Source organism: Narcine bancroftii, chromosome 1 (genome assembly GCF_036971445.1).
Source record: "Narcine bancroftii isolate sNarBan1 chromosome 1, sNarBan1.hap1, whole genome shotgun sequence".
Lineage (NCBI taxonomy): Eukaryota > Metazoa > Chordata > Chondrichthyes > Torpediniformes > Narcinidae > Narcine > Narcine bancroftii.
This window is the reverse complement of record NC_091469.1, coordinates 290,324,680-290,346,778: the sequence shown is the minus strand read 5'-3', so window position 1 is coordinate 290,346,778 and position 22,099 is coordinate 290,324,680. Positions and strand designations below refer to the sequence as shown.

The 22,099-nt window shown below is 47.0% G+C and overlaps 2 protein-coding genes across 14 annotated transcripts in view; both read left to right on the top strand.

Annotated features, from left to right (window-relative positions):
• LOC138745883 (transcriptional enhancer factor TEF-1) overlaps positions 1-4,499 on the top strand; it is a 210,723-nt gene extending 206,224 nt beyond the window's left edge. For all 13 annotated transcript variants that reach the window (XM_069903349.1, XM_069903364.1, XM_069903368.1 and 10 more), the window contains one exon: positions 1,539-4,499. In XM_069903349.1, coding sequence (XP_069759450.1) covers positions 1,539-1,652 — 114 coding nt within the window. In that variant the 3' untranslated portion in view covers positions 1,653-4,499. The remainder of the gene's footprint in view (positions 1-1,538) is intronic.
• A 14,017-nt stretch (positions 4,500-18,516) lies between these two features.
• rassf10a (Ras association domain family member 10a) lies at positions 18,517-19,650 on the top strand. Its single transcript, XM_069914433.1, is given in 4 exon segments — positions 18,517-18,940; positions 18,942-19,076; positions 19,078-19,260; positions 19,262-19,650. Coding segments are annotated over 4 exon segments (918 nt in total). The 5' UTR covers positions 18,517-18,568; the 3' UTR covers positions 19,490-19,650.
• The last annotated feature ends 2,449 nt before the right edge of the window (positions 19,651-22,099 follow it).

The window sequence follows — 22,099 nt, the reverse complement described above, 5'->3', positions numbered from 1 at the left end:
CTTTGACCTAGTTTCATTCTTTGCCAGAAGGCAGGGACCTGTGGTGGACTTGAACGCTGATGTGGTAGCACATTTTTAAAGCGGGGGAAGGCTGGTCACCCTGCTAGGGATGGGTGGGAAAGAACAGGTTAAATAAATCAGTTTCAAGAGAAACAAAGAGTAATGAAGGGCAGCCAGCGTTGCTTTCCACAGGAGACAAACGCAAGCACTGTGGATGCAGGAATCTTGAGCAAACAAAGAGATGCTGGAAAGACTCAGCACATCAGGCAACATCCGTAAAGAGAAGAGGACAGTCAAAATGTTTGTGGTTGCAACTCTGCATTGACACCTCTGTTTAGTTTTGAGTTCACTGAATTAGAACACGATGATTCAGATTTATTAAAAGTGTAAATATCGCAGCTTTTTGCCCTGAATAAACAAGGTTTGAAATGGGCATATTAAAAAAGTTTAGTTTTACATTTTAAATTTAGACGTACAGCACAGTAACAGGCCCTTCCGGCCCACGAGCCCCTGCCGCCCAAACATCCCAATTAACCTGCAACCTCTATACATTTTGAAGGGTGGGGGGAAAAAAGCGGAGAGCTCGGAGAAAACCCATGCAGGTGCAGGGAGCAGGTACCAACTCCTTACAGACTGTGCCAGTTTTGAACCCAGATCGCTGGCGCTGTAACAGCTTTGTGCTAACCGTACTGCCCCATTTTGTGCACTGAATAAACTGTTTGGAATTATGAATACATCAAAGGATCCAAGCACTGGGATTTAAGTTGTGTTTCATTTTTTTTGCCCACCTGCCCCAATTTGTCCTCGCCAGTCTAAATGTCAAAATTAAAACAATGCTGGAGGAACTCAGCCAGTCTCGCAGCGTCCATAGGAGGCTGACGTTTCGAGCCTGAGCCCTTCATCAAGGTACAAGGCAAAGCATATACCTTAAGGAAGAGCTCAGGCCCGAAACATCGGTAATATTTCTTTGCCTCCTATGGACGCTGCGAGACTGGCTTAGTTCCTCCAGCATTTCTACGTGTTGTTATTACAATCACAGCATCTGCAGACTTTTGTGTTTCTCTCCCGTGATGTTAATGCCAGACGGAATATTGGGTGTCGCCCCTCCAATTTATGGGTGGCCTTGGTTGGACAATGCATGCAGACATGTCAGTGCAGGAGTGGGGCACAGAATTGAAATGGTTGGCCAGGGTCTAAATGTTGAGTTCAGTCTAATTAATTTGCTGGTAAAGCTCCTTGGGCAATTCTTAAGCATGACCATAGAATATTACAGCATAGAAACAGGTCTCTTCAGCCCTTCTAGTCTGTGTTGAACCATTTTTTCTGCCTAGTCCCACTGACCTGCACCCAGTCCCTAGCCCTCCATACTGCTCCCATCCACGAACCTGTCCAAATTCTTCTTAAATGTTCAAATTGAGCCCGCATTCACCGCTTCAGCTGGCAACTCGTTCCAGACCCCCACCACTCTCTGCGTGAAGAGATTCCCCTTAAACTTCGTTGTGATGGAGATGGCTAAGGTTTTGTTTTGATGCCTGCAGGTGGTAACGAACAGGGATACACAGGAGACTCTTCTCTGCATGGCATGTGTGTTCGAAGTCTCGACCAGTGAACACGGAGCCCAGCATCACACCTACAGGCTGATGAAGGAATAACCACTGAAACTTTCATTCCCTCTCTGGAGAAAAGAAACACAGCTGCAATTGAATAGACTTAAAAACCTCAAAACATGTGGCAGTGCCTCAAGTTAATTGATACACCCACTACACGTCTGAATTTCTAATGTGGGTAGCCTTTTAATTGTGTGTGTGTGTGCGTGTGTGTGTATGTGCGTGTGTGTGTGTGCGTGTGTGTGTGTACATACATCAAGAGCTGTGAATTATGGTACCACGTGATAGGTTTTTATATTGAATTATCTGTGCTTCAAGATTTTTTTTTAAAAAACAAACGACCTGTTTGAGTTACTACATTGGAATAAAATGGGACTGTCATGTCTAAATTTAGTTTTAATACTTGTGAGAGCATAGTCTATTCAGTACAAACGTTTCTGTGTCAACAGAAAACTAAAAAGAGAGACAGGAACATAATGATTGTAGACAAAATGCATTTAACTGTGGAATGACTGCCTGCCTTTGTAAAGATAATTTATTTAAAGAGTTTTTTTTCCAAAGATGGTATATTCACAGGTATATATTTATCAACGTGTGAATATGCAGTAGATGGCATGAGGAGATAGCTCAAGACTTCAGGTCAGGAATGATCACAATCCTGGTGAAAGAATGTCAGTGATTTTTATGGTCACCAGGTCCATTTCTTTCAGGTTTCTTTATTTTGTTTAAAACACACACACACACACACACACACACACACACACACACACACACACACACACACACACACACACACTCACTCCTTTTTTTTTAATGACATTGGTCTACAGTAACTTGCAACATTAACGGAATAGTTTGGGGAAATCCTGCGGCAGTAGTGTGTTCATCAAACTTGGTGCCATGCTCCGTGCGGTTGTGTGCAGACTAGAATGGAAGTATTTGGGAGATTGGAATTAGGTCAGTTGAAATGGTACTGCCAGCAAAAGAGGCACACGCTTTTACTTAAAAGAAAGTTTGTTTGTAGAAAGGGCTTTAATGTTTTGTAAGCTTTTGATTGTTAGACATGATGGATGTGTGGCTAACTGGTCATTTAGAACAAGGGAAACTAACTTCCAAAAAGTTAAATTCTGGTCATGAGGTTACAAGGCAAGAAAAGAAAATCATTGTTCTGTCACACTTAAAGTCCCCAGTCCACTTCTCACAGTAAGATTGACGACTTAACCCTTTGTAACCCAAGTAGACGACTCCGCTGAGTTCCCAGTAAATGTGGACAGGCTATTTGTTAGTTGTGGGAGTGCCAGCTGTATCATTTCTGTCATCTGGGGAAAAATGATCTCTTCTGATACCAAAATAAAACTATGACCATATCACAAGAATTTATTATAAGAGGTATTGTGAGTTAAGAAACAACAGTGACTTTTGTATGTTTCTATAATTCTATTTTGTAATAGTGTTTGGAAATTTACTTTTTGGAAAAAAAATAGTATTTTTTTGCATTGGGAGAAAGTGCATGTTCAGAAAAACCATGGGAGTTAATTCAATACATGCAAACCTGGTTCTGGTACAGTGTGTAATGTCACTTGCATAAAGTGGCCGGTAACTGAACCAATGCGGTTTGCATCCTCGAGTGGATGAAGACAGTGATGTGTGTTTTGATGAAATGAAAGGAACTGCCAATAAGAAATCCGCAGCATTGATGCTTCCAAGTAAGCACGGGGAATTCTGGTGCCTCCACAACCCCCCCACCACACCCTCCCCCCAAACACTTGGTTCTCTCTGAGATGTAAAATATTCTCACAAGGGGTCTTGCCTGTTTGTCGGCGCGTGTGTGTGTATGTGCGTGTGCGTGTTTCAACTTTGGTACTTGCGCGTGTAACAGTGGTGGATTTCCCTCCCCTTTCCTCCCCCCCCACCTCCCCTGTTACAAGGCAGGTCAGCTAACTGTCGTGCAACTGTCACGTGTTGTTTCTGTGACATTTATGTTTGAACTTCTGTACGTCGGACTAATCTGCAGTGGCACAGTCACTAAATGTTCACTTTTGGGGGACTTGAGGAGGAAATGCCATGGTTTTAAAATATTTGTCTTTACACAAACGTGTTTTAAAAGAAGAAAACCATTTATTGTGATCACTGTTCCTTGTAAGAAAATATTGAAACCCAAATACGATGTAACTGAGGCTGTGAGTTCTTTGCTAAGCTGGAAGTTATCAGTAATTTTTTTTCGGATGTAATTTTAATTCAGTGCTGCCAAAGCGTAGATTGATCAGTGCCTTAATAGCATTCTATAGGAAGTTACAGTCCATCTGTAGTTCTGCATATTCTAATTGGGTAATACTGTACTTTGGGAACAAGGCTTTGTCTTGTGGTTGTTCCTGACGATATTGCAAACAAAGAATCTGAACACACTTGTAAAGTATTTTGAGAAATTTTTTTTGAAGAAGTGTGTTAAATTGTAACGCCACACAGGTGCCGGGTGATTAAAAATGATCACTCCCAATTCGGTCAAACGAAAACCCTGTTTCACAGTTTGGAATGAGAGTAGAACGTAAGAGTAGCCAGCCTTTTCGATACATGCCTTTAATAACGAATGACCAAATATAACAATCTTCTCACATCTCCTGCACTCCAGCACGTAAGTGCCTTTGCTTTTTTGATATTCCAGCCTAGAAAAGATCTGTTCAGTCGAGTGAAATGTAAATTGTATGCAGATCAGAAACCAAATAACACACAAGTGATCACCTTCAATGCCTTTTACTGAGTACTACAAATAAAATAGGAGAAATCTTGAAGGTGGCGTTTTTGAAGATGTTCAGAGAAACTGAGACAGATTCCTAGATAAAACTGTTACACATTGTACAGCAGCAAAAAAATAAAAATGATTGTGATTGTTTATTTTTTTAGCGGATGTTATAGAGTGGTGGAGTTTGACTATTGGATGAGAAATTGAACAGTTGTTGGCTAAACTGTAACCTTGATAGTACTGTCAGCATCCAACTTACCCGCACACAGTGCCTGTGCTTTTCGAATTGAATGCTCCTTCAATTATGTTTTGAAGAATACGTCATACTAGCTTTCGCTGTGCTAGCAGTTTGAATTAAATGTTGGGATTGTCTTATACAGAATTATACAGACAGAGCAGCGGAGTATGGGCCACATGACTCGTCCAGTTCCTCCCGGTGTTGATGCTCCACTCAGTTCCCCTTCCTTTCTGCTTGTTGCTCCCCAAGCCCTCACTCCTCCCCTCCCCTCCCACCCACATCTCTTGTTCTCTTCTCCCAGTTCCTCTGTAAATACATTCACGCTATTGGCCTTAACCATCCCACATCCCATCAGGAGGAGACATTTCTCTCAAATTTCCTGTTGGAATTTGTTTAATAATGCCACCCATTTTGAATACCTCTATTGAACCCCACCTTGCCTCATCCAAGATTTTGCCTGCCTGGTAGAACGCGTTCTTGGAACCCATCTCATGGCCTTCCTCAGTTACAGAGAATTGGAGGTGATGACTCTAGTCTTGATCTACCTTCAGCAGCTTCATGGGCCAACTTTGGGATCTCCTGAGATGCAGGTTGTCTCCATGCCCATGTGTTGAAGCCATTCCTCGGTCAAGTCCAGATGTGATCTGGAAGTGTACTCATGACCGGCTTCACCCGAGGGTTGACGAGTCCTTTGGTCACAAAGCTTCTCCTTTCCTTACATTGGCGTGGTTAACAGCAACTTTACTATTCCTTCTGATATCGAGTTCCACATTGTCACCAAACTCTGAGGAGGAAGGAGCTCCTGGGATTCTTGAGTGTTTATTTTATTGATGTCCTTTGGTGTAGTCTTTTCTGACGACACTGTCAGACAGTTCTCTGACCTCATTGGTCAATCCTTTGCCATCTGTTTTCCAAATCTTGGCTGAGATTTATTTAATTAGACAAAATCTTGCTGTGATGGGGAAGATGCTGAAAGTTCCGGGGCAGAATCTGGGACTGGGAGAAAAGCTTCCTGGAGCAATGTTGGCCCAGTGGCTTATTGGTCTCTCATGTTGACAGACATTGTGTGGGTATTCAACCCCAATGTACCTCATGTTCTATCATTCTTCCTGATTGTGGAGGGGAATTGGGTTGTACTCCAACCGAATGCTGCATTGAAACATCATGTGGTCTCCTGATAGGATGACTATTGTTCAGTTTGCAGCAAATGTACACCAGAAGCAGTTCTTTACCAAACCTGTTGTTATTTCCATTGACAATTGGTTTCTCTCTCCACTCCACATTAAGTATCTGTAGTGAGAAAGAACAATTACAGTTTATTGTGGGATTCACTGCTGGACAAGGCCATTCAGCTCATCTCTTGAAAGGTGGTTGTTCTCCATGCCTGAAAGGTCTCCTGTTGCGTCAGCTGTCACTGTCCATAATCCTGTCCCAGATCACAGCAACTGCCTGCATTCCGGATTCCTCATTTTCCCCAAAATATGGTGATTGACGCCAAACTCCGCCATGTGGCCTCCTGCTTCAATTCTGGAGCAAGGCTGCTGGAACTCAGTCCTGATTTGGACCTCTCTGTCTGATTGGTGCCTTGGAACCCCGGCGCACCTCAACCACGTCGCACAGAATCTCTGGGAGGGAGGCGCAAGAAGTTGGGGAGAAGTGTGGATGAGATAACCACCACTTCCCGGAACTAAAGAAAACTTGCTTTCAAACAAACTGACGAAAAGCGTCCACAATCCACATCAAGTCCCTTTAGCCTTGGTCCTGAAGTCCCTCTGTGTTGTGGCGCCCCTCACATCTTCAATTCCAACTCAGCATCTTAATGGAACCCATTCAATTGGCAGCCGCCCCTTCAGCTGCTGAGTCCCCATGATCCGAAAATCCTTCTTTCAGCTTCTCACCTTCCCACTTTAGGGCCACTCCTTAGCCTAACTCCCTGACCGAGCTCTCTGTCTATCTCCCCCCGCCCCCCCCCCCCCACACAATTCCCATGTCACCCCCTGTGGTTTTGCATCACATCTTGCTTGGACATTTTCCGACATTTAAAGGCACTTTATAAATGAAAGTTGTTGAAAGGTTTGCAAGCTTTGTCAATTCATTCATGTGTGGAAGGGAAGCAGTGGATGGGTAACATCCCAGCTCACCAGTCACGCACCAGCAACTTTTCAACGATTCAATCAATGACACCTTGCACGTGGCTGACAACGGCTTCGAAACCAGCTCGAGTATTTTTTTATTCCCTCAAATAGTCTTTCTCGAGAGCGAATTGGAAGTTCCGATTAGGTTTGCTGGTCGACTCACTTGGTGTAACCCCACTTCTGCTTCCTTCTGGCAGCCTATGAATTGAGGGGGTCTTTTTTTAAAAAAAATCATTAGCTGAATGCATTTTGGTGGTCCAAAGTCCTTTAATGTCCAAAATGATGTTTTTATTTCAGTACATCTACCAAGTAAAACATTTTAAATTAAAAAAAGGCACTTTCTAAACCTGTCCACAGGAGTTTGAACCCAGTCCTGCATGCATGCACATATACCAAGGTGCAAGCCCATGTACCTGGGCGCACGCTTCATGCTTAGCGAGAGGTCCAGTTGAAGGATGGCGGGATAAAATAGATTATCTGTGTGCCTAACTCTCTCAATGGGGCCATTTGACACATGGTGGGGGGGGGGGGGAGGGGGGGAGGGAGGGGTTAGGAATTGTTAAATGTAATTCTAGAAAAGCTAATATATAGAATTGGTTACTCTGCGAGGAGACGCAGTAGCTGCGTGTGTAGGAGTCTTGCATTTGTGACCCTGTGCAATTGGAATGCGCAGTAGACTTGGAGCTGCTCATGTTGTTTCTTGCAGTGGAGTACTCGTGGATTTAAATTTGCAGAACACCCCATTAGCTCCTTATTGGCAAGTTGTTTTGTTGCAGCCAGTGTGCCAGGCGTGGCTTGTGACACGGTCAAACAAAGAGTAGCCAGGGGAATACATATGTGCCTGAATTAAGGAGTTCGATATCCTCCAAACCTACGTAGCCTTTCAGTTTTCCTCTGTCTGCAAGTTCCTTCTGTGCAAACAAATGTTTATTTTTGTGTGTGTCAACTCACATTTATAAAATGACTCATTGAATTTAATGTGCTTATTTTCTGTGCAGTAATGTGTATGAAATGGTAATGTGGCTTTAATTGATTTAAACTATGATCAGTGGTTACTTTTAATATCACCTACAGCTGGCAAATTTGAGAGCAATTTCTTTTTTTTTTGTTTTTCTCTCACACTCCCTGAAAATATGTATTCACATTCACCATCAAAACTTCATGTCATTTGCCCTGCCAATTATTTATGTCCCTGAATTAGAGATTCTCAACTAATCTGGTCAAATGTGGCATTGCTGTTTGAGAGAGCTCGCTGTGTACATTCGAACAGGAACAGCACTTTCCAAAGTTCTTCATTGGCTGCAAAGTATTGTGGAATGGACAGAAAGGGATGTGAAAAGCGCTGTAGAAACGCACACTGCTTGGTTCTGAGCTTCCGCAGTCCCACTTAACCGACGGCAGCACGTCGAACACTGCCGCTCGAAGTTTTTTTTTAATTCCTGAAACACTCTCCCGCTAAATGTGGGTGGATGAGTTTGGAGGTTTAATTTATTCCTGGCACTTGCTTTGCGTTGAACTTTGTTCTTCCTGCCATCACATCCCTGTCAACCCCAAGGAACCTATCAAAGAAGGAGATGGCACCAAACTTGCGAGCTGTTCTATGTTTTGTATTGCTGTTAATGTGCAGGTACCGGTACCTTATTTTGGTTATAACCATTAAAAAAATGTTGGCTTTGATGTAAACTCATCTTTACTATGGATAGATACATAAAATTTATAGGGTATTGTGTGCAGAGAATCTTTTACAGGTGCTTTGTATAAAGGATGTATCTTAGCTACAGGTGTGTGATAACCTAATTATCCATGACAGTTAAGTGCAATTATTTGAATCATCACTATTGAAACACAACTTTGTGTGTCCTTTACAACAAATGTTTGACACATTTTAACGACACATTTTAAGGCCTTCCTAATTAAAAGTGGTAGACATTTTTGTAGCTTTCTAGAAACTTTGTATTTGTATTTCATACAGCATAAATCAACAATAAAAAAAAGAAATGACCTTAGTTCTCTGCTTTCTGTTGGAATGGGCTTGGGTCTGTCTGAGTGTGATCTAGGTGTAATGGAGTCACAAGCAATCAGTGGGTTCGATGTTCCTTGGGACAGAGAATGCAGAGGGGGGGACTGCCCCTCGAATGAGGAGAGGGTGGGAGGGACAAGATTGGTAGCCCATAAGAGACAGGGGCAGAAGTAGGCCATTGAGTCCGATCTGCCATGAGCTGATCGGTTCTCCTCCCCGGCCTTCTCCCCTTAACTTTTGATGCCCTGACTATTCAGAAACCTGTCAATCTCTGCCTTAAATACACCCAATGACCCGGCCTCCACAGCCGCCCATGGTAGCAAATTCCGAGGTTCACTGCTCTCTGGCTAAAGAAATTCCTCCCCATCTCTGGTTTAAACGGGCACCCTCAATCCTGAAGTTGTGCCTCTTGTCCTGGACTCCCCTTCCACGGGAAACCTCTTGGCCACGTCTACTCTGTTCAGGGCTTTCAACACTTCTGAGGTAGTTTCCCCTCCCCCCCCCTTCCAAACTCCAAGGAGTACAGTTCAAGAGATGTGAAATGTCCCTCATTTGCCAATCCCTTCATTCTAGGAACCATTCTTGTGAAGCAGGGCAGAGTTACGGATGATGGACAGAGGCAGTTGATTAGCAGGTGTCTGATGAAAGGAGAGAGAAAGGAACCTGGTGGAGGAAGAATTACAGAAGGTGTGATATGGTCAAAGTGTGTGCAATAGTTTCTGTTGACATCAAACTTCTATACAGCATAGTCCTTAAGATGTATTTTTATAAATCCTAATATGCAACATAAATATAATTGAATCATGGTTTTCTCTGCATCAAATCAATACACTGTCTTTCATATAATAGGCTGAGAGATGTCTATATTTAAAGGTTTATAAAATCATCAGAATTAGGATTTATTGTCATGAACACGTCACAAAATTTATTGTGGCAGCATTACAGTGTATAAATCTCATTTTCAAAGTAATTGCATTAGTGCAAAAAGAAGAGAAAGTGAGGTTGTGTCTGGTTCATTGTTTATTCAGTAATCTGATGGCAGAGGGGAAGAAGCTGTTTTAGTACCGTTGCGTGTTCATCTTTAGCCTCCTGTACCTCCTTTCTGATGGTAGAAGAGTGAAGAGGGCATGGCCTGGGTGGTCAGAATGCAAATTTATTGTCATGAACGTGTCATGTAATTTGTGCAAACATTCCTATAAACCTCCTCAGAAATAAATAAAAAATAGTGCAAGATAGAAAGACGTCATAGTGAGGCGATGTCTGTGGTCCATTGTTTATTTGGGAATCTGATGGCGGAGAAGAAGCTGTTTTTTGTGCCGCTGAGTCCTCATCCTTAGGCTCCTGTACCTCCTTCCCGATGGTAGCAGTGAGATGGCATGCCCTGGGTGGTGGGGGTCCTCGAGGATAGGGGCTGCTTTCTTAAGACACTGGCTCTTGTAGATGTCCTCGATGGAGTGAAGTCTGGTGCCCGTGTTGGAGCTGGCCAGATGAACAATTCACTGTAGCCTTTTCCTGTCTTGTGCATTGGCACCTCCGTACCAGACAGTGACGAACCAGTCACAATGTTCTCCACATTACACCTGTAGAAATGTGCAAGAGTCTTAATGACATATCAATTTTTTTCCCCCAGGGTTGGGAAATCTAAAACCAGAGTGCATAAATTTAAGGTGCAAGGGGAACGAGTTTAAAGGGGACCTGAGGGGCACCTTCTTCACACAGAGGGTGGTGGGTGTGTGGAATGAGCTGCCAGAGAAGATGGTAGCGGTGGTAGAATTATGATGTTTAAAACACATTTGGATAAGTAGATGGATAGGAAACAGAGTTTTGATCTGTTTGGGTTGAAGATCCTGTTTACACACTGACTGTTGATGCCATTGAATTTTTAAAAAAGAGGTGCTTGAGGGGCTGCAACACAGGCCCTTCTCCTCCTTGTCCAAGCATTGCAGGACCCTCGACGTTGGCTTTCTGTTGGCTGTACTGAGGTTCAGAATGTTTCCCAGCACCCTGGAACTTGCCGTCTGCAATGTCCCTGACGCATGTCTACCTGCACTGGGAGACCGATGGGTACTGGGTACAGCGAAGTCTTCCTTTTCAGAATGTTGAACAATACACGGACAGGCCTTTCATCCCATGTGTCTCTGCTGAACGCGGTGCCCAAATCAAACTAAATCTCTGTTGCATGCACGTCATGCATAGCCCTCCATTCCCTGCACCTTCTGAATACAATCTGTTTCCATCACTACGTCTGGGAGCCATTCCAGGCACCCACCACTCTGCAAAATAAAACACATATTTAATCTCCCCAAAACGTCACCATAAGTGCATATCCCCGAGTGTATGACGCTTTTTCCCAGGGTAAAGATTCTGACAGTCCATCTGATCAATTCCTTTTATGATTAATAAACCCCCATCTGGTCTTCCCTCAGCCTCTGACGATTCAGAGAAAACAACCCAGGTAAGGTCGCCATAACTCATCTCCTCTAAACCAGGCAACATCCTGATAAACCTCCTCTGTCCCCTTTCCAAAACCTCCACATCCTTCCTGTAACGGGGCAACACGATTACACACAGTATTCAAGTGTGGCCTGACCAAAGTTTTGATTCACTGCAACGTGACCTTACTTTTATACTCAGTGCCCTGCCCAGTGAAGCTCAGTGTCCCATACACCATTGCCACCCCCATCTACTTCTGTGGCACTTTCAAAGACCTATGGACCTGTCTTGATTTAGGACACGCATAAAACCTCATTCATTCTTGATCTCCCGTGGTCACTGCTCGACCTGCCAAGTTCTCCCGGTTGTGTATGTGTTGCTGGAGACTGGAGGCTAAAGGTGGTCTCGCCTTCCAACCAAAGCACTGAAGGGAGGTGCGAATCTACGAGAGGATGCAGGTTGTTGACGAGCTTTTCACAGATAGATTTGCAGCCTCGTTCATCACATGCCATAGTTGTTAAAGGGCTAATGCTACCATTAGGAAAGAGGTGTCAGTGCCACAAGACTCACAGCACCAGATTCAGGAACAGCTGCTCCCCCTCCACCATCAGGCTCCTCAATGACAAACTCAATCAGGGAACCATTTAAGAACTCTTACTTGGGCCCTTTATCGACTTTTTAAAAATTCTCTCTGTATTGCACAGCCAGTTTGTTCACATTTATTATCTGTTTACAGTTCTTTATTTGTTTACCTGTATACAATATTTTTTGCACTACCATTAGGTGGCAATCCTGCCTGGCCTGCAGAAAAAAGAATCTCAGGGTTGTATGTGATGTCATGTATTTACTCTGACAGTAGATCTGAAATCTGATCTGATGTCACAATTCGTGTTCACAGCACGTCGGACACCACTGCAGTAGGAACAGCAGTTTTGACTCGTACGGAATCTGAAACATTCATTCTGTTTTCCTTTCTCTGCGATGTGGCCCAATCTGATGAGTTTCTAGAATTTTCTGCTTTTATGTTGTTTTTGCTTGTTCATTACATTGGTTCCCCTCAAGAAGTGAGTGCATTTAATATACTGTATTTACAAGTGTTCTGGTTCCTGCAAGTTTGAGTTCCTTTATTCCTACCACCCAGCAAGTTTATGCGCCCGCTCTGCTGATTTCGGGTTGTCCCCATTCACTGATTCACTGCAAAGTCTCTTTGAGGGATACCTACCTGGAAGAGGTTTCCCCCACTTGTTGAGGGGAGTTCTGAGAGCCTGTCTTACTGCTTCTCCTTCTAGACACAGATTCCTCTCTCCTTCCCTCTCCACCTTCCGGAGGGACCACTTCCTCCTCGTTCACTCCTCCCTCCCCACCAATTCCCCCCTTGGCACCTACCCCATGACCACAGGAGATGCTTCACTTGCACCCACACCTCCTCCCTCAGCACCATTCAGTGCCTCAATCAGTCCTTCCAAGTGAAGCAACATTTCACATGTGAATCTACGGAGGTCGTCTACTGCATCTGGTGCTCCCGTTGTGGTCTCCTCTACATCTGAGAGACTGGACGTAGATTGGGAGATCGCTGAGCACTTTGGCTCTGTCCACCACAATAGCGTGGTTCTCCCAGTGGCCGCCCATTTCAATTCCCCACCCAATTCCCTCAATTTTTCTTGCATCCACTTGCCTGTCTAAGAGTCTTTTGAACGCCCCTATTGTATCAGCCTCCACCCACCACCCCTGACAAGGCATTCTCGGCACCCACCACTCTCTGTGGGGGGGGGGGGGGGGAGGGTGGAAGACTTACCCCTGATGTCTCCCCTAAACGCTCCTCCCTTCGCTTTGTACAGATGTCCTCTGGTGTTTGCTACTTCCCGCCCTGGGAAAAAGGTGCTGGCTGTCTACCTTATCTATGCCTCTCCTAATCTTGTTGACTGACATTGAGTCTCCTCTCATCCTTCTTCGCTCCAAAGAGAAAAGTCCTAGCTCTGTTAACCTTGCCTCCACGATCTCCAATTCAGGCAACATCCTCGTAAATCTCCTCTGCACCTTCTCCAAAGTAAAGGCCTGCATTCCATAGGCTTTCTTAACTACTCTGTCAACCTGCACGACAACCTTGAGAGATGCATGGATTTGGACTCCAAAGTCCCTCAGACTTTCCACGCTGTTAAGTATCTGACCATTAACCATGTACTCTGCCTTCAATTTGACCTTCCAAAATGCATCACCGCACTTGCATAAAGGATGTATATAAATAGAAAGAATGGATAAATATTCACAGTTAGAGCAAGAAAGTAAAAATAAAGTTTCAGTGGTGTAGACTGATCTTTTGGGGATACAGAGAGGTTTATGGTTCAGGTTAGGGTGGTCTGGGGAGGTTCAAGAGTCTGAAAGCTGTTGGGGTAAAGGTTGGTTTTGAACCGAGAGGTGGTGGTGGGTGGGGGGGGGTTGAGGGATATGGAGTTCATGAAGGTAAATGGGATTAATATAGATAAGCAAGGTGGTCGGCATGGACAGGATGGGCTGAATGGCTGCTCTGCTGTGCAACTCTGTCCTGAATCGATGAATCTGATCATCGATTCATGGCTGTGTCTTTAGCTGCAGGTCTTAAAACTGTGGAATCCCCTCTCCAAACCTCCGCACAAACCATTTGGCAGGTTTTGGACCACTACCTTCGCACGGCGCGACCCAGGCTCGGTCCACCCGGGCACTCAGCGGCCCAAGGACATCAGAGTCCTGAATGATCAACCTGTCTGTCCACCCCCTTGCTCGGGAAGCAACGTTTGGCTGAATGCGATCTGTCGGCTGAAATTACGCCTCTGCAATGCCGTCAGACTCCAGTGGAGAGCAGCAGAAGGCAGCAAATCCCATCCCTTTCACCATTCTCCCAGCCAGGGCTGGCTCCACTCCGTTCCATCAGACACCAGGTGAGTCATGGGGGCGGAAGCCTCATCCACTGTTCAGGACGTCTGTGTATTCCCGATATGGGGGACTTGAGCTTCTCGATAGACCTTTACAGGATTATGAGGGGCTTAGATAGGGTGGACAGACAGCAGGGTGGAAATACCAGAGGACACTGGTTAAAAACCTTTTTTTTCCACTCACATCCCACTTTAAGTAATCCCTATGCCACAGGTACTCTGTGATTAGTAAGGGATTGCTTAAGGTGATAGTAAAAATGCTGGAGAAACTCAGCAGGTCAAACAGTGTCCTTTTTATAGCAGAGGTAAAAATACAGAACTGATGTTTCGGGCTTGAGCCCTTCATCAAAATCTCGGTAGTTGTCCAAGCAAAAGAGTAAAGGGGGGGGGGGGGGGGGTTGCTTAAGGTGGTGTGTGGGTGGGAAGGGAAGATTGAAAATCATTGCTCTGCACCCAATTGATACTGAAATATTTTGCTTGAGAAAAATTGTCATTGGCCCATTTCCTTTAGAGTTCTGAAACCGTGCACATAACGAGTCAATGAGGTACTGTGGTTTTCAAACTTTTTCCACATCCCACCTTAAGCAATCCCTTACTAATCACAGAGCACTGATGGCATAGGAAATACTTAAAGTGGAATGTGAGCAAAAAAAAAGTTTGAGAACCATTGAGGGGAGGAAAGTTTAGGAGAGATGCCAGATGTGCAACCTACAGCTGTTGGTGTCCCGATGAACATGCTGCCCTTCTGCTTTAGGTCCAGAGAATATGACAAAGCAGGGCAGGAGGAGGCCAGAGGCCCTTGAGGCTGCCCCATCCCTCAACAAAATCATGACTGATCCAACCTCAGCTCTCAGACCATGCTCCTGGCCTCTGGCCATACCTCTGGGCTCCCTTGGGGGTTGAACTATCTGGGAAGCTCCACCTCAGAACCTGTCACAAAATGTATTATTTTGCAGTGGCATTACAAGGGTATGACCTGGGTGGTGGGGGGTCCTTGAGGATAGCGGCTGCTTTCTTAAGACACTGCCTCTTGTAGATGTCCTCAATGGAGTGAAGACTGATGCCTGCGATGGCGCTGACTGAGTTCACCTTAAACACAATGACTCTGATTCTTTTACTAAGCAGTAGAAATTGGCAAAAATTCGCCACCTTCTGTAAGAAGAAATTGTTCCTCATTTCCAGGGAAGTGAGCGACCTCTCTGGGAAACATCCCCTCAGCAGGCACCCTGTCAATCTCCTTCAGAATCATTTACACTTCAATAAGATCACATCTCATTCTTCTAAATGCCAACTCACACCACAACTTGCTCAACCACTTTAATACAGTAAGACCTTCATTCAAGGACCTAACCTAGTGAACTATCTTTTTCACTGTCTCCAAGCAAGAGTTAAATATTGAAAACAAAACTGTTGCCTGTGCTGCAGGTTCGAACATTAGAGCACAGAAAACAGGCCCTTTAGCCTTCTAGTCATTTTTTTGCCTAGTCCCTCTGGCCTGCACCCAGTCCATAGTCTCCATACCTCTCCCATCCATGTACCTGTCCAAATTCCTCTTAAATATCTCCACCTCAGCTGGCAGCTCATACCACACGCACCACCACTCTCTGGGTGAAGAGGTTCCCCCTAAACTTTTCCCCTTTCACTCTTAACTACGTCCTCTGGTTTGTTTCCAACCTACCCTCAGTGGAAAAAGTCTATCTCCATTTACTCTGTCTATCCCTTTCCCTCTCCTGCCTGTCACCCATCTAACCCTTTTCCTGCCTGCTAGGTGTGATAGTGTCCCTGTGACTCCTGTCAATCATCATCCCCCCCTCCCCACCACCTCACAAACTCCAGCTCCAATTCCTTAACTTGGTTTGACAGGAGCTGCAGCTGGATGCACTTCTCACAGATGAAGTTGTCAGGGATACTGCTGGCTTCCCTGATGACCCACATTCTACAAGAGGAGCATTTCCCACTTTGGGTATCATTCCCACTGTTTGTGACAAATATATGATATCCAAAGCCTGCTTTTTCCTGTGCCTTCCTGCTGAATCCTTTTTGTTCTTTGAAAAGGGTGGTCCTTTCTTACTTCAATCTCTACTATTCCTCACCTCTTACTTGTTCTTGCTGAAAGCCTGTTGAGCCAAAGCCTCGCTGCTCTGACGATGACCATGCCCTTTGCGTCAAAAAATGATCCTCAGGATCCTGTTAAATTTTTTTCCCTGACATAAAACCATCTCTGCCTAGTCATAGAATATTCAAGAACAGTGCAGGCCCTTCATCCCATGATATTGTGCTGACCTATTTAAACCTCAACAATCTAAACCTTCCTCAGCTCAGACCTGTAACCCTCTATTTTTCTTACATCCAAGAGTCATTTAAATACTCCTATTGTTCCAACCTCCACATCTGGCCATGCGTTCCGGGCACCCACTATTTCTGCGTTTTAAAAAAATTTGTGTCTGACATCTTCCCTAAACTTTCCTTCATTCACATTCCTCTGGTATTTAATACCGTTGCCCCGCGATAAAGGTGCTGGCTGTCCACCCTATCGACACCTCTCAGAATCTTTCAGACCTCTATTAAGTCTCCTCTCATTCTTCTTCACTCTAAAGAGAAAAGTCCCAGCTCTGTTAACCTTACCTTCTAAGACAGGTTCTCCAATACAGACAACATCCTAATAAATCTTCTCTACACCCTCTCCATAGCTTCCACATCTTTCTTATAATGAGGCAACCAGAACTTTAACACAATATACCAAGTGTGGTCTCCCCAGAGTTTTAGGGATTGCATAATGATTTTACCTTCAAGGACCCCCCACCAGCCAGGCCATGCCCTCCTCACTCTGCTACCATCAGGAGCCTGAAGACAAGCACTCAGCGGCCCAAGGACATCAGAGTCCTGAATGATCAATGATCCACAGACACAATCTTATTCTGAATATTTGTGCTCTGTTTTTATTCATTTTGTGAGGTGGGTTTATATAAATGTTTGCGTTGTGCTGGTTCTGCAAAACACCACATTTCATGAAACGTTCCTGACAATAAATTCTCATTCTGATGCTTTTCTAAATGTTCTGCTCTTATCCCTTTATCAATGCATTTCCCCATTGACTGATATCAAGCTGACTGGCCATTGATTTCTTACTTTCTGCCTCCTTCCTCGAACAATAGTGTCACGTTGGTGGTTCTCCAATCCTCAAGGACCTCCCCAGAATCCAGGCAGTTTCTCCAGCATTGTGTTTTTACTTCAACTACGATGTCTACAGAGTCTCATGGTTTTACTTTTAATAGGATGTGATGCTGTACATGCGCGGAAGTAAGAGTTGGAGGTCACTCGGCCCTTTTAAGGCGTTCTGTCATTCCTTGGGGCTGTGACTAGGTTGTGACCTACCACCATTTACACCAAATCCACGTTTTTTTTGAGAGTGTTTTGTTGGGCTGGTTGTGCTGTTAATGTTCAGGAGCTGAGTTCCAGGGTCTGGCGGAGTTAGAGAGAGTTTCAAAGAAAAACTCATTTCAGCTATCGACAGCCAGACTTTGCCACCAGCGACCTCACACATCTCCCCCTGGCCGTTCTCTACGGAAGGCATTCACCAGCCAGCATGTGTGGTGGACTTGGTGGGATCTTGCTCGCACAAACGAGTTGGAACCGGATCATTGCCGCGGGAAGAATTTGCTCATGGGCTTCTCCCCAATATTGGAATCAAAGTGTCTCATTTTTTCAGTATTCAAAATTACATTCTGCTAGCGCTGGCAGAACGAGGGTGAAGTAACAGTACTTGGGAAAAGTTACAACTTTCTGTGTGTTGTGCGGAGAGAGAGGGGGAGAGAGAGAGAGAGGGGGGGTGAGAGAGGGGGGAGTGAGGGAGGGGAGAGGGAGAGGAGAGAGGGGGAGTGAGAGAGGAGGGGGAGTGAGGGAGGGGAGAAAGAGGGGGAGGGAGAGAGGGAGAGGAAAGAGGGGGGAGTGAGAGAGGAGGGGAGAGAGAGGGGGCAGTGAGGCAGGAGAGAAATGGAGCTGAGAGGGGAGTGAGGGATGGGAGATTGGAGGAAGAGTGAGGGAAAATACAAAAGTGAGGGAGAAGTGAGAGGTTAGAGTGGGAGAGGAGGGGAGAGAGTATGGGGGAGAAATGAGGGGGAGAGAGGGAGAGGGGGGCGCATTCTAACACAAATCCTCAAAACCCAGCGAGCAGATCTCGCATTTCTCCGCCAGTAGACGATCGCTTCTCTTTCAATGCGACCAGAGTTTTGGTGATGGGGGGGGGGGGGGGGGTGGGTTTGAGTATCCAGGAGATGTTCTTGCTGCCGGATTTCTACCACCTGTCAGCTTGTCCACACCCACACGTGGGGATGTCTCTGGCTGGCAGAGGGGAGGGGAGGGTGGGGGCGTGTGATGTCGACAGGGGGAAGTTCCCGAGCGACTTGCTGCCCAGGGGCCGTGTGTGACACGAGGAGACGGAGGGTTGAGTCTCTGCGCTCGGGAGTCGGCAGCGGGGAGGCTCGGCATGGAGGGGCAGGAAAGCAGCCTCAGCGTGTGGGTGCTCCGGGAGGAGAAGCTGGTGTCGGGACTGTCCAGACGCACGACCTGCGCCGATGTGATCGCCGCGCTGCTGCGGGAAGCGGCTACGAGCAACCTGCTGTCCGGCGCCCCCGACACCTACTGCCTGGTGGAGAAGCGGCGAGGCTTCGAGAGGACCCTGCCCAACAGGACCAAGATGCTGAGGCTGTGGGCGGCGTGGGGAGAGGAGCGGGGCCGAGTCACCTTGGTGCTGGAGAAGAGGCGAGCTGCCCTGGACCGAGCAGGAGCGCGCAGCGCGCAAGCCCGGGTGGTGGCGAGCAAGGAGAGCCCGGGCAGGTTGCGGGGAGCGGCGGGCGCCCACCCTGGCCATGCCCCGGGACAAGCAGCGGAGAGTGGTGCGTAAAGCGTTCAGGAAGCTGGCCAGGATGAAGCGGGCGCAGCGGAGGGAGAGCGGGGCGAAGGAGCGCATGGAGACGCTGGTGCATGTGGTGCTGCTCGCAGGACCACACCATCCGCCAGCAGCTGGAGCGGCTGCGGGAGCTGGACGGGGACATCGAGAGCTGCGAGGCCAGGGTCCACCTGGCCAGGATGCGGGAGCACGGCGCCAACTACCTGCAGGACACCTACCTGGAGGAGGGGGAGGCGAGCGGCCAGGCTCCCGAGGCGCAGCGGCTGCGGGGAGCAGCTGGACGCCAGCGTGGGCACCGGGCTGCGACTGAGCAGCGAGCTGCGGGCGTGCGGCCAGGAGCTGGAGCGCTGCCGGGGCGTGCGGGAGCGGCAGCGCGGGGAGGTGCAGCGGCTGCTGCGGGAGCTGCGGGACCCCGGCCAGGACTCTGACACCGGTCTCAGCTCCATGAACAGCCCTGGACGCCGCCGCCGCCGCCCCATCTCCGAATCACAGGTGTAGACCTCACCCCTCCCCTCCCCAGAATCCCGGGCACTCGCCGCCGCCGGTTAGGGACCCTTGGTGGCTCGGTGCAGATGGGGAACCTGAAGGTGTGGCAAACTCTCAGCAAGTCGGGCAGCGGCGGCGGAGGGAGAGAGGAGGAATGGGCCAAAGAGAGAGTGTGTGAGGTAGAGGGGGGAGAGAGAAAGGGGGGGGGGGGGGGAGAGAGGGCATGGGTGTGTGAGAGAGAGCAAAAAGCCCCTGTCCAGACTTTCAACACAGGAACTAATGTGAGGCAGGGGATGACTGGGAGAGTGGAGTGAAGGAAAGAGATCTCATGGAAACTGGGCGTGGGAGGCAGGTCCAGGTAGCTGTCAGGGGGTCCGTGGGCTTCGAGGCTGCAGAAAGAGAAGAGGAGAGTAGGCGTGGGGTGGTGTGAAGGTGGGAGCTTAAGATTGCCAGCTCAGTTTAGTTGTGGGGGGGGGGGGGGGTGAGGGTATGCTGGAGTCATCCACTTGCTGGGCAACTGTGATGAAGTGCTCAGTTTCCCTCTCCAAGGATGCTGCCTGACCCCCTGAGTACTGTTTTTATTGCTGTTTCAGAGGGAGCGGCATTTGGGGTTCAGTTCAACTTCTTCCCATCTCCTGTCCTCTCCAAATCCAGATGGAGAGGCTATGGGCTTGCAGGGTCTGAGTCCACCCCAGGACTGGAGCAGATGGGGTATAATACTGTCATAGCCTCCAGCATTCCACTGTGGCATGAAGCCTTGGGTCTGTCTGACTCACCCAGTACAGGTGACACTGTTTGATGAGGAACCTGGGAATTTCTGGTCAACAGTTATCCCACTATCAATATTTTCCCATGGTCCCAATTGACAGCGGGATCTTGCTGTTCTTGAATTAAATTTAAATTTAGACATACAGCATGGTAACAGGCCCTTTCGGCCCATGACCAGAGCTGCTCAATTACACCCAATTGACCTACAAACTCCTGGTACATTTCGAACAGTGGGAGGAAACCAGAGTCCCCAGGGAAAACCCACATAGACGTGGGGAGAATGTACAAACTCCTTACGGACAGTGCGGGATTCAAACACTGGTCCTGATCAATGGCGCTGTAATAACGTTGTGTTAACCATGCCATCCCTACGCTAAATGTGCTGCCCCCTACACTAACCGTGCCACCCCTGCAGAGCGGAGTTTCCTTTAATTCCCCATCAAATGTTCATTGCCACAGCAAGGACATCCCAGTGACCCACCACTTCAATGCCACACTCCAGTCCAACACCGACTGTACTGTTGGGCTGAGGCCACCCTTAAATTGGAACCACAACACTTATTTTCCCTCTCGACAGTCTCCAACCAGATGACAATCATATCAACCTCCAATTTCCATTTACCCCTGCCCTCATTCCCTCACTTTCCTTCGACCCTCTGACACCCTTCTTCCAGCCCCCAGCCCCTCTGTTCTTCCCATCCTTTCTCCTAACAGAGAACATCTTTCTCACCCCTCTGCCCCATCCCTTTGGAATGAAGGGATTAGTATGTGAAGAAAGTTTCACGGCTCTTGGCCTGGACTCCTTAGTGTTCAGAAAAATGAGGGGGTCCCCATAGAAGATTTTTGAATGTTGAAAGGCCTGGGCAGAGTCGATGTGGCCACATTGTTTCCCATGGTAGGAGAGTCTAGGACAAGAGGGCACAACTTCAGGATTGAAGAGCGCCACTTTAAAACAGAGGAGGAATTTGTTTAGCCAGAGAGCGGTGAACTTCTGGAATTTGCTGCCAGTGAATTTGTTGTGGAGGCCCGACGTTGAGTGCACTTCAGCCAGAGGTTGATGGTATCTGAACAGTCAGGGTATCAAAGGTTATGAGGAGAAGGCAGGGGAGCGGGGCTGAATGGGAGAATGGATCAGCTCATGATGGAAAGGTGGAACAGACTTGATGGACCAAATAGCCTACTTCTGCCCCTATATCTTTTGGTCTTATTACAAATAGCAAGAAACCAAATGATCTTGTACTGCAAGGGAAACACAATCTGTTGGTAGAACTCAGTGGGTCAAGCAGCATTGGTGGAGAAAAAGAACAGTTGATGCAGCGCCCCTTCATCAAGACTGTGCAGAGGGGACAGATCCAGTGTAATGAGGTGGGAAGGGTTGGACAGGGGAATGCAGGGGATTGAGAGAAGTGATGGACAGATGGGGAGGGTGAGGGGTGGAGTTGGGAGACAAGGTGTTGATTGGCAGGCTCCAGACTGAAGGCAGAGAGAGAGGCAAGAGAAAGAAAAAGGGCCAGGTGGAGAAAGAACACAACGCTGGAGAAATTCAGCAGGTTAGTGTTCTTTATATAGTGAAGATAAAGGAATATAACCAACATTTCGGTTTGGAGCCCTTCATCAAGGTATGATAAAACATAGTCAGGCACCTGAATATGGGCAGCATGGTTAGCACAATGCTGTTACAGTGTTGGCGATCAGGACCGGGTTTCGAATCCCGCACTGTCTGTAAGGAGTTTGCATGGGCTTTCCCTGGGGGCTCTGGTTTCCTCCCACTGTTCAAAACTTACCAGGGGTTGCAGGTTAAATGGGTGTAATTGGGCGGCACGGGCTCATGGGCCGAAATGGCCTGTTTTTGGG